The sequence below is a fragment of the Apteryx rowi genome, unplaced genomic scaffold (assembly GCF_003343035.1).
Source record: "Apteryx rowi isolate R43461 unplaced genomic scaffold, aptRow1 scaffold_647, whole genome shotgun sequence".
NCBI lineage: Eukaryota > Metazoa > Chordata > Aves > Apterygiformes > Apterygidae > Apteryx > Apteryx rowi.
In genome coordinates this window covers 172876-185742 of record NW_020450924.1, presented here as the reverse complement: position 1 = coordinate 185742, position 12867 = coordinate 172876, and the positions used below count along the sequence as shown (strand labels likewise).

Genomic DNA, 12867 nt, shown 5'->3' with positions numbered 1-12867 from the left:
GAAAACATTTCACATAAAAGGTTATTGTTAATTTTACCCGTTTTGTAATACTTTCATGTCAGTGTGGGAGATGGGAAATGAGAAAGCTTTCTTCCCCCTCAAAGCTATAGTTTTCCCTGAAGCCCTTCATTCTGACTTATGAATGCAAATCTATGCCTTTCTGGCATTGGTTATTTTCCCTTTGTTTTCATCTTAAACCTGACCAAAACTGGGCCATGGCACACATCTGCTTTCAGTCATCTGCACAAAGTTAACCAGTAGATATCAAGTTCCTGTCCTTGTGAAAGAGCTTTCATCTTCCAGAAACTGCCACCACAAAGAGCTTCTCTGCCTGAGCAAAGAAGCCATAATGGTACCTGTGGGTCAGGCATATGGCTTTTTGGCAGGAAATTTTGGGGGAAGCTTGCCCATGGCTGCCCATGCGGCTTCTGCCAGTGCTATCAGCCTGGAACCTCTCAGTACAAAATGAACCAGTTCTGCAAACAGCCTTCTCTCCATGGCTCAGCAAAGGGCTAAGTGTACCCCAGCAACTCACTGGAGACTTGTAGTACATGATTTGTCCGTTTCTCAGAACAAACCATCGTCTCTTCCACATCTTCACCTGGCTGTCCATTTTCAGCAAGTAACCTGACTTCTCCACGGGTTCCTGGAGGACAAAAAGCAAGGGGGTTTATCTTGCACTTCTCAAAATACAACCGAAAAGGAGTCGCTGAAACCAAGCTCAGGCATCTTCTGCATCTCAATCATTTGCCTCTCTACACCACCAAATGGGATTAACAGGCAATTGGGTGTTGGGCAGTGTTTCTGCCTAACTCGGAGAGGTTCCTAGACTATCTGTGTAGGTACAAACACCAGAGTGCTGTGTTAGTGAAGAAGGCATATGAAGATAGTTTCACTGATTGGTTTATGCACTGAAAACTATTATTTTCCTCCCTACCATGACAGTGACTTCCCAAATAAAAATGATGGCTGGCTCTAAGCACTGGTTAAACTCCTACCCCTTGTCTGCTTGATCTCTTACATTCAGGAGTACACAATTTAGAAATGTAAGTTGATACTGCCTGTGTTTGAGGGCTTTTTCTAGAACAAAACATTCCAACCTCTCTCCCTCCCTCCTCCAAATTTCCAAACTTTGGAAAGTTTTGTTTTGTCACCAACGTGAAAGGCCATTGTTAAAGGAGAACGTTGCTACAGGAAAACTGTACAGGTGATCAGGAAAGAATATACCCCTCATGTTTATTGAGCAGTATATAATATAAGCCCTTTCTGCTACAAACCAGCTGAACCAACAGTACAGCATAGCATCACTTTGCAGCAAATAACTCAGTATATTGTAGTTCTGCATTTTTTCTTTCAAGGCCAAGGCTCTGTTTGCACCCCTTGCAACTGTGAGGTAGCAAGACTTACAGTGCAGATTCCACCATCAGTAGAATAGGAAGATGTCCGCTGTAGTTTATGCTCTGGCTCTGAATAGTCACCATCCAAAGAGTAGGCATCAGGAGGGATGGCGTAGTCACTCTCAGAGCTCAGTGAGGACATAGAAACACCTGTTCAAAATAAAGGAAAGAATGGGAATCACAGGTAGACAGAAACAGGCATAGGTATAATTTGCACTTGATACTGCACACTCTGGAAAGGTTTTTGAGTTCACCATTTAAGCTTCTTTGCTCAAGAGGAACAAATCAGATGTATTCCAAACTACAGATACTCCAGCCCCACAAATCAAGCTTCTGACCCCCCACCCCAGCCTGCTTTTTTTTTTTTTTTTTTTGGTGTGTGTGAGAAGGAGTTAGAGGCTGGTTTTGGACACTGACAGTGAAAGAAATCTGCTGCTGAATAAACAGAGATTAAAATCAACAGACTTGCTATCTAAAGCACAGACATGATGTTTTCAGCCCAGAAACATCCATTATAAAACCTCAAGCCCCTCCCATTCAAACTAAGGGAAAGGCTCTATCACCAGCAATAGGGCTTTGCTTTCTGTGAACCTCCCACCACTGGTCTGTGGCACTGCAGAGACTCATCAGCCAATGCATCACAGCAAAAGGCAAGTTAARATTACATACAGTGGGATTATATTTTATTGACTGACAACTGTAATGAATATTCTATTCCAAGATCCAATTTAACCTTTCCAGCACTCAAGGTCAACTTGTCCTAGCCAAGACCCAAATTACTTGATGACTCCTGGAGGCAGGAAAGATTTGGTTACTGATCACGAAATTCTCAGCTAGTGGCAGAAACAACACTTTCTCTAATGTGTTGGTATTAGCTTGCTTTCAAGGAGAATTCACAGAAAAGGTATGGATGCTCTAGTAGGTGTGTGATGAATTTGGGAAATCAATCTTTCCCATGATCTTAGCTTGGCAATCATCTGAATGGAAAGCTACCAATGACAGAAACCAAGGGGACAAGTTTCTACTGAGTAGCTGTTGATATCTGCCTACATGCTGGGAGAAGTCCTCATTAGCATCACCAAGGCTATGCATTTGTTTGTCCATCACTGGTGACACCGTTCAGAACATCTTGCCTCATTTGTAGGAAGAACATTCCTGCTGCTCCATGGCAAAACTCCCACTTTACCTCTTTTCACTGCACGAGGGCTTCCTGGCATGCTAGCTTTCCTGCTCTCGGATTCAGCGTTAGAAGCTCTGAAGCTGGCATGGGAGTTGCAGTCATCATCAGAACCTGAAGACTCATCTAAGAAAGGCACATTGCTGATCTGCGTGGCTTTCTGGAAAAGACTTGTGTGGTCAGCATGTGAGGTAAGAGAGTCTCCGCAGGACCACTTGTGCTCATAAGAAAGAGTAATCAAAACAGGCCCTTGCTTTTCACACTACCTTGCCCACTACTGTCCCAGGGCTCATTTCCTATTCTCCTTTTCTAATCCAAAAACATCCAGGCTGGACTGTCCAGTCCCATTTTTGGGGTCTCCCCTGGTTACACCCTCCTATTGTTCCACAAGCTCTGTGCTTCCCCTTGAGCTGTCAAGACCACTCTTCTGTTTCATTCTCTAGGCTATATCCACTGTCACACCTGGGTTCCTAAAGCCTCATGACGCACTGCAACTTCCAGGACCAAAACTTGCTGCAATGTTCTGTCTTCCCAGATGCTTTTATCATCTGCTGCATTCTTTTGGTCTCCAGTCCTTCCTGGCATTCTCTAGTTTTCTTTCCTTCTCTGCACAGCATCATCCCATCCTCTCTCAAATTAGTGGCAGCCCTGGCCCATTCTTTTCATAATAGGAGAAGTGAAGTAACCCCTTACCCCCTTCAGCGTCGTGTAGACTGGCACTGTGACATTTCTGTAGATGAGACAGGTAAATGGCCCAGAAGCTGCACGTGAGAAATTTGAAACTGGGAAAATTCAGAGAGAGATCAAGAGAGCAAATAATACAAACTGGTGAAAAGGGGCAGGTTTTAATGGAGAGGTACATGCATTTGTGTAAGAACTAATGCAGCCTCTTGGAGCCTCAGATAACAGACAACTGCCATTCTGGAAAGTTTGGCCTCACAAAGGCTAGAGGAGGTGTTATTAATTACTACAACTCCTGGACACAGCTGCAATGCTTCCTTCATTTAGCCTCTAAGACACCTGACCCACCCTCTGCTCCCTATGGTGTGACAGCAGTCCAGTGCACCTAACAGTAGGAATTACAGGTGATGTGATTTTAATATGGTGATGGGAAAAAGCTTGACGAATCCCAGATTAACTGAGAGAGGAGGAAACTGTTTGCCTGGCTACCAGTGTAATCATGGACCACCCACAACAGCCTTAGAGCTATTCAAATGATTTAGAAACAGTTTTCCTTTTCCTGTTTCATACCCTCCAGACCATCATGTTCAAACAGGTAAAAGCCATAGTAGGCAATCTGTTCCTTGCTTCACCGTGAATTGTTTCATGGCTACCTTCCACTCCCATGTTGGTAAACTGCTAGAGTTCACAAAAAGGGGAAAGTGATGGTAGAATAGCAAGGCTAAAAGCAGGTCACAGACAGGCAGGTGGCAGAACATTTTCAGCAAAAGTGAGGAAGGAGGTAAAGAAGGCCCCCTAAAGGTGTTACTGAATGTAGGAGCTCACACAGCCCAGCGATGATCATCCCTGAGTCCAGATACATCTTACTCCCTTCCCTCCTTTATCATTGCTATCTGCAAGATCAAATTTGCTTTGAAAACAAGCAACGAAAGGAAGAAATGTGAACAGCCAGAAGCTCAGGTCCCACAGTGTCACTGTAAATCCCCTCTAAGGATGGATCTTGTGTAGAACTTACAGCAGCAGGAAGCATCATTCACCGTGGCCACTTCAGACAACCTCATGCCAGACTTGGCCACAGCATAGATTCGACTCTCCTGAAACAAGACCGTTAACAGCAGTGGTCAGACAGAAACACCATTCCTGCAAAAAGAAACACTCATGTCACAGAATCTCATAATCCTTTGGGCAGGAAGGAAGGGACCTCTAAGATAAACTGATCCATTCCACCAGATGCTGGGTGAATGACCAATAGCGGGGATGTTCATCTGTGTGTGATTCCCTGAATCACAATGGAATTGGCTTATAGGTGCTACAGAGATGACATCCACAGACTGGGACACCTACATAAAAGTGTCAATAAGAGACTGCATCACAGCTTAGAAAAGTTGCCTTTTCTCTTTTATGAACAAAGCATTAAAATGAATCAAAAGAGCCTTAAGTAGGCAGAGTCTATAGAATCACTGTTATCCCATTCTCTGATAAGGAAATGGAAGCAATGCCTGGAATCATCTGGGTAAGCCTGGGCCTCAGTTATAACAACACATGGGGCTTTCAGTTCAAAGGACCTCCAAATACTTCATAGATGACAAAAATTCCAAGGGGGTAACTCCAACCTGTAACTAATGCAGTGTTATGGCTAAGAAATAAACTAGTCTAAAATGGATAAAATCAAAGCTAGAAATCTGAATCCTCTTGCTGCTTCTTAAAACGTACTAAAAGCAACCAAGCACTCTCAGATAACAGGCATAATACATACACATGAAATTACCTGCAGATTGCAAAAGTCAAGCACACCAAAGCAAGATATGACAGAATTGGTATTTTTTGTACATGTATGCATTATGGCTTAGTCTGTAATGAAATATTATGCAGTTTTTTCCACAGACACTTCCTATTCAGGGCACATAATGGACATTTCTTACTGAGTAAGCAGCTATTTAATATTCTACTTGTCCTTGATTGTTTGATATATTTAAATATGCACTACTTAGATACACTTATATGACTCTGGTCTGAAAACAAAATAATGGATTTTCTCATGAGCTTTCATGTGGTGTTCCTGACTATAGTATTTCAATGTTTCATAAACATTAATCCCTGGGAGGAACATGGATGGGTGTTATCTCTATTTTCCAGAAGAGSAACTCAGGCCTAGATTCTTTAAAGTATCCACTATCTTTAGAGTACTTATTTTGAGATGTCCAAGACCTGATTCTTCTGAAAATTTAGCATCATATAACATTATGATGAAACACAACTGAATAGCAAACAAGTGCTCAGCACGTCTCTAATCAAATCTACTTGCCTAACTCAAGTTTCCATTCAGAAAGTGTGTGTGATGATGATGATGATGATCACCTGTGAATAAGTTCAGCTTAAGGGACTGGAAAAACCTTATACAGGAACTCTAGATCAGAGAAAGGGATAGAAACCAATCTCTAAGGTGTAATTCCTTTCTTCCAAATGAGTATATTGCTTATGACACCTTTCTGATTTCTGCAACAAATAAAACAGAGGTCTTGAAAACAGCAGTCTCTTTTATTACGCTATCCAGCTTCATCTCCACAAGAGTTCCATAATATGTGCTCAATGAAGTAGGATTCCTTTGAAAAAACAGTTGTTAATACACGAAGGTTAAAATCTACATTGCAAAGGATACATACAAAGATCACAGATCAAGTTAAGTTTCCATAGAAAAAACATTAGAAAACATGAAGATTAACACTGAGTGCTTGAATTTGCACCTTCAGTAAACTACTTGTTTGTCTGTGCCTTTAAAAAAGCACATTGGAAATAACTGAACTGTCTCCTGTGATATTATATTGATTTCCATAGAGTTCATCAGTTGGACTGACACGCTAGCAAACAATCCAACCATTCGAACTAACAAGTAACTGAGGGTGATAAGAATAGACATATCTCTCACATGAAGTAAGCGATAGCAGGACATGTATACATACTTTACCAGTGGGTTTCACAGTATTTTCCTGATAGAAGACAAATACCAAGAGATAGGAATGCTGAGATCCAGTCCATAGATGTATGCTACTGTTCACAGCTTCTTTTGACCTTGAGCCTACTTGGTTCAGGCCTTTCACATGCACTTATGACTCACATTTTCAATCTTAAATACATGACAATTGAACCAATGATGAACTTCTAACCATAATGCAGCACCTCTTGACTTTTATTTTTATTTCTTACCATGTTTTTGAGTACTATTTTCTTCCATGGAACATTGTTTTGTTTTTTTTCTTATTAAAAGAAAAGAACAAAAAAATTCTCATTGGAACCAGCATGCCCCATGATCTGGAACTGGTAGACTAGGTGGTTCAGTAATGTGGCTGATGACACCAGGAAACAATTAGCTGAAACTAAGAAGAGTTCAAGCCTGAACACTACTAAAAGATGGACAGCCCCTCTTCTACTGTTGCCCTTGCATTTCTTACCCATGATGGGAATCTGTGCAGTGGTGGTGTGGGAGGTTTGCCTCCTGGAGTGAGTACATCAGCCTCAGAACTCACAGCTTCTTTTTGCCCTGCAGGTAAGTGGTTGATCTCCTCACATGTTCCAGCTTCTTCCCTCACCTGGCCACCTTCTGTCTCCATCTCCTCCCGCACCCCGTCATCATCAACGTCTGTCTCCTCCACTTGCCCATGGCAGACTGGCGAAGCTGTTATGGGCTGGAAGGTGCCAGTCTCCAAGCTCATCATGCAATGGAAAGAACCAGCTCCTGGCTGTGGCTGGCTGTAATGTCTCTTGGCTAGCTGGATACTGTCTCTTGGTGTACTGGTAGCCCGTGTTTTCAGAAGGATCATACTATTGCCAAGGCCACATTCCCTCCCTGAACAGATAGGATGTGCTGAAACAGCCGATGCTGATACTACCAGGGACGGCTCAGCAGTTTGGAGATGGCTCTCAAGGCTGCTCATTATTTCTCCTGCAGAAGTGGAGTCCAGCCGGTGGGAGTGGAACCTGGTACTCAGTTCATCAGAGGAGCTGGCTCTATCCAAAGCCACTTGTTTCAAGGTGCTCACAGAGCTATGGCTTCCCTCCAAGGAAGTCTGGAAAGTCAAAGACTCAAGAAATCTCGTGGGCTCAGCTGGAGGGTCCAGTGACATGGGATCAGAGCACCCTAAACTATGTTTGGAGCTTATGACAGGGAATATGTCTTTCTCTGTGGAGGGATTCCAGCTTGATGGGTCAGCCATGAGCTTCAGCATGCTCTGCGAAAGCAGAGATTTATCCTCTCCATCCTCAGTAAAGGTGTCATTGGCAAGGACTAAGTTTGCTGTAGAAAGGACGCATTTTGTCGATCCTGTCTGACACTCCTGTTTGAACCCAGGTGCAAGGAGCATAGATTTCTGTTCTGTTTTCTCAGGGAAAGAGGCCTGTAGTGTTCTGGGCTCCACAGAATTAAAGCTCCAAAGAGATTCAAAGTGAGGAATGCTGGTCATATCTACAGTGGAAGAAAACATATGGTTAGGGCATTCAAATGCTTTACTGTCTAAAATGTTACTTGCTAGAGTAAGTTGTTCATGCTGGTTTTATTTCAATAGCAGCCATATTGGAGTAGAGAGACCCTTGCCAGGTTAGGACCCTACAGAATGGAAAAGAGATGGCTGGGAACAGCTATAACAAAGGTGTATATTATTGGAAATGGTACAGACAAGATGAAAAGAAAACAATTAATCACTGTTTCTTATAAAGGTGGAATTAAGGGATGCTTAATGAAATGATCAAGCAGTATGTTTAAAATTTACAGAAGGAAGTGGGTTTTTTTTCCATACAAACTACAGAAATACAATGCTATAGTGGTCAATAGATAGGCTAGAAAAAGTGATTCATCAGCAGCTACAATTAAGAGTCCAGACAGGCATTCAGGCTTGGGAAGTTCCCAACAAACTCACTGCAGAAGCTAGAAGGATACATGGAAAGAGGGATGGCTCTACTGGCATTATTTTCCACACTCTTTCCTGAAACAGCCACACCCAAACAGAAGATAGGATACTGGACTAGGCAAACTTTCAGTCTAACCCAATATGGCAGTGGTTTTATTCTTATGCCCATCCATGATCATGTCTCTTAAGACAGCCATAAGAAGGAAGTGCACACATCTATGCAGTACTTCATCAAAAACAATCTAACTGGCCAGAACACTGCTTGGCATGAATCCTTTGACTTCAATGGACCTAAACTGGTTTAAACCAGCAAATGAGCTAGTTTTGTTCCTCCCAATCCAAGGGATTAGATAAGGCTCCCAGCATATGTATGGAAAACTTCCTAATCATCAAACAGACCACAGAGTTTACTCTCCTTTAAAGAATATCCCTAGAGCTTTGTGCAACCCTTTGGTGCTATATGACTTTCCCCACAAGTTTTACAACAGTTAGTTATATGTTTTTGTTGTAAAAGCTTTCTTTTCTATGTTTATTTTCTCTCTGTCCCTTCAGTTGGTATATCAGAAAATGGGATGAAGGGCTTGGCTTGCCTCCATTGTTTTTTGCCCATATAGTACATGTACTCTATCTTCTCTTACTTTTTTCCTTTCCATAATGACTAGATTTAAAGACTATATCAATTCTACAGGTTCTGCTGAATAGCAACATTAGAGTATGGAGAAGTGTGGATAAAACTTGTTGGTGTAGCAGAGGATGCTATTTACCAGAGACACCAGTGCTGAAGCCATGTGCCTCCTCTAGGCCTCTTGCCCTGTGGCAAGCACCTGTGGTATCCTAATCACTAAACTGAGACATTTCCCCAGAAGATAGTACAGAATTTGTTTTTATATTATAAAGGAATATTTTTGGTAATAAATATTCCATGTGTACATAGAGCTTTTCAGACAAATGAACACCACAAGTTCTTCCAGAAGACAGACAGTAAGCACAGACAGGTTGAGCTGGTTTATTTCAGTCACAGAAAAGTCCTTCCTGGAAACAAAACTCAGGCCTTCTGTTTCCCAGCACTAAGCTTAGGCAAGCAGGCCACAATTAGCCTAATGCCAGTCTTACTTCTGTGGAATTGGGATAGGGACAAAAAAATCCTTAAGGAGTGGCCATGTCTCCAGTTCCATCTCAATACCACAGTGCACCTGTGTCAGAGCTTCTGCAAGGCTGAAAAAGAAGATTCAGAAGCAAAACTCCCTAAATCTCTCTAGGCCAGGCACACCAGGGATTCCCTCTTTCTGTTAATGCAGGCCCAAGAAATAATCTAGAACTCTGTCATTTTAATTTTTGGTTGTAAAAAAACCCTCCATTCTATTTCTTCATGTCTAATATTCTCAAGCACTCTTTTCTAAGTCTGTAGCAAAATCCTGGAAGTTTAGATGCATATCATCTCCTGCAGGATAGGATATGGCCACCAATCATTTCAGTTTTTTTTAAACTGATCTTGGCTTTTATATATTGTCTCACTGAATAGAACCAAGTCTTAAGATGCTTTGGAAGTTGCATAAACATGGGTGAGTGTGATTCTATATGGTTATCACTGAAAATGCTGCCTGAACATCTAACTCTACAGGCATTGCTTAACCACTGTTGGGCTTTACAAGGAAGTAGAAGCAAATTGAAGATGCAAAGCGACAGAGGGAAGGCCAAACAGAAGAATAAATCACTGCTGATTGGGGAGAGAATGAATCACACTTTTAGAAACAGCTGAGGAAAACAGGAGGAAGAGACAACCACCAGTGCCTGACCTTGGCTCTTGAGTCACAAGGAACTGAATATTAACAAAATTATTCCTAGCACATAAGCATGGCACACAAACCCTGGCACACATTCTTCCCTGTCCCTGAGGTAAATCATTAGCGTAGACTGAAAAAAAGGCCATTCATTTTAAATATCACTGGAATTAATTTTAAATATTACTGCTATGCTTGCAGCTTCCTAGATGTGACAGGAAACAAAGCAGATGTAGCTGTTACTATTAGCATGGCAAGCAAAAGGAGATCTGTCACTTTGCAGGGGCCTCTGAATTTAGCCTGGCACATTGAGACTAGTGAGGGATAAGTGGACGGGGCAGAGCTGTTTACTACCCAGGGAGTTGGGATCCAGGGAACACTTAATACCAGATTATTAACGCAGCTTACCAGCCATTCTCTTTCTGTAAGCAGCCAGAGCCAGAGGGGATAAGAAAAAACCCACTCACAAAGCATTTAGTTAGAAACGTGGTGGGATTTAGAAGGAATTTTGCTCTATTCCCTCGTTGTGAAAGGAAGGGAATGCCAGAACGGAACTTCTGCAGTAGAGAAATGCCCCCTGCCTGCATGCCCAGTGAAGTTCTGGGAAATCAGCTCACATTACATGACTAAATCAAGTTCATTAAAAAAAGGAGGAAGAAAATGTTAAAGAGCGAATTTCCTCTATAAAAATGAGTTGCAACAAAATGTGCTGATTTCAAGCCCTGGGGACCAAAGTCCTCCAACTATCTACCAAACAAGAACTGCAAAAGCACAAGTGCCATACGCTGCTTTCTCCATCCCAACCTGACAGCACAGAAGAACCCAGCTTCTAAAGGCAGAACAGACAGCTACTACCTTGGCCCATTTAGTCCATAGTTACTCAGCTCACATGCCAGCAGAGATGACAATTCTTTGAGGATGAGGATACTTTGCATGTGGAGGTGAAGTTAAATTCCTCAGGAACTTGTATCCTGCACCACTGATATCAATGGAGAGTTCTGCTACGGATTTCAGTAAATGCTTTTAATTCAGGAGCTAAATGTTTTATTTTAGTGGCAAGAGCAGACTCTCAAAAAAGGGGTCTATGTGCAGTCCCTGATGGGAGATCAGTTAAGAGCTTTTGAGGGAGGTAAGCAATATTATTCCCATCTTAAAAATGGGCCCACTGAAGACCAGTAATTCTGCTGTTTGCTCACTGTCACAAGTGCTAATCTGTGGCACAGTTAAGACTACAACCCAGGAATCCTGACTTCCGTTCTTGTGGTGAAGGCTACAATGCCAGGTGAACACATTTACCTTGCAATGTATCCTGAAGGGCTTCAATTTGCTCCGTCAGCCTCCGATTACAGTTTTTCAGGTGGTAATTTTCTAGCTCAAGCTATGAAACAACAACAATAAAAACTGAAAAATAATGCAAAACATGTACATTCCACTCCTCAGAACAAGTCTTTGTCTTTACTCACATTCAAGTGTCAGAACAGGAAAGGAAAAAGAATGGGTGAGATTTACCTGAAGCCTTGGAATTCTCCTCCTCCGCAGCTCCACTGGAAAACTCACCTACATTTTGCCACACTCTCTTAAACAGCCTCTGTAAACACTATTCATACTCCTTACGCAGGTCTTTTAATTTTCTTCCCTGCTACTGTTTATCATTTACTCCTGTTTCAGAAATAACTGTTATGAAAAAGACAATCAAATAACTATAACCCAGGAGCAGCATTTTTCCCTTCACCTCATATGTGGTAAAATGGGATCCCCTTGATCCCGGGCACCAAATAGAAAAATATTAAGGGTGCATTTACATTAGCAATTAGCGCACGAGAGTGATTCTTTGCAAATTTGCCTTATGCCTTTGCTTCGACCCTCTTGGCACACACTCTTAAACATAGCAATGGTGCATCCAAAGAGACTCCCCTCCTGATGGAACTAAGGTTGCAATTGCACCTGTGGTGCTATCTAGAGCAACCCATTTGCAATGTGGATGTGAAGTCCTTCAGTCGCCAGTGCTCTACCTGTGCATGGTGTGCACCTAGAATCAGCATCTGGCATGAGCTTCATTGCCGGTACAGACACAATGTGAATTTATGGTCCTGGATCCACAGAAGGTCACACCAAGTCAAACCCCATCCTTCCTTCTTTGTGCTGCACCAGTCAGTAATGTAGACACACCCTAAGTATTCTCACACAGGAGAAAGGAGAAGAAGCATAGTTCAATGTCTAGGCAATCTAAAGAGATTAAAAAATTACACCCCAAAACAATAAACGCCCACAAAGACTACTTCTCTTTGCTGGCTGGCTCCAGGAAATCCTCTTTCTGATATAAACTGGGAAATCCATGGCTTGACTTGGAAAAGAGAGAAAGACTGGACAGTCCCACTCCCAGATGTAAACTACTACTGCATCTTTAAAATTGGGYGCTGACCCAGTGCTATCTCTTAGCTACTCTAGAGGGTATTGAATTGGGCCCTGATGGAGGCATAAGTCCATAGGATGGATAAAAGGGAGAGGCTATACATGAGACAATGCTGGGTAGGAGGAAAACGGCATTGGTCAGGGATGGCAAATTAAGGAAGAGCAAAGGATAAAGTAGTTGTGTCACAGCTGCTTTCACAGAAAGAGGGACAGAAATTGCACCCAGGGAAAAAGGTAGGGGGCAAAGGAAAATTGGGGGAAGTCACCTCTGCCTGGTAAATGAGGCACTAATTTTCTTCAGAGACTGCTTTTGGCATTAGTGATTTAGCAGTCATTTGCAGTTTGCCCAAAGCAATCTATAGACCTCAGTCACAGAGACAGCCCTAGCCCTGCAACTGAGTGTGTGCAGTGCCAAAGAGGCTGAAGGCCTCTGCAGCAGACCGACTGTCTGCCCTCAGACTATTGCCTTTATGTAGGAGCTCACTGGCAGCGCAGCCACTGCACCTACCTATAGGCCT

The 12867-nt window shown here is 42.5% G+C and overlaps 1 protein-coding gene across 1 annotated transcript in view; it reads right to left on the bottom strand.

Annotated features, from left to right (window-relative positions):
- The window catches only part of PLEKHH1 (pleckstrin homology, MyTH4 and FERM domain containing H1), a 53300-nt gene that overhangs the window by 19379 nt on the left and 21054 nt on the right, over nucleotides 1–12867 (bottom strand). The window contains exons 6-12 of the mRNA XM_026084558.1: nucleotides 11234–11315; nucleotides 6705–7714; nucleotides 4271–4349; nucleotides 3268–3356; nucleotides 2584–2734; nucleotides 1408–1547; nucleotides 536–646 (exon numbers count right to left, since the gene is read on the bottom strand). Coding sequence (XP_025940343.1) covers nucleotides 536–646; nucleotides 1408–1547; nucleotides 2584–2734; nucleotides 3268–3356; nucleotides 4271–4349; nucleotides 6705–7714; nucleotides 11234–11315 — 1662 coding nt within the window. The remainder of the gene's footprint in view (nucleotides 1–535; nucleotides 647–1407; nucleotides 1548–2583; nucleotides 2735–3267; nucleotides 3357–4270; nucleotides 4350–6704; nucleotides 7715–11233; nucleotides 11316–12867) is intronic.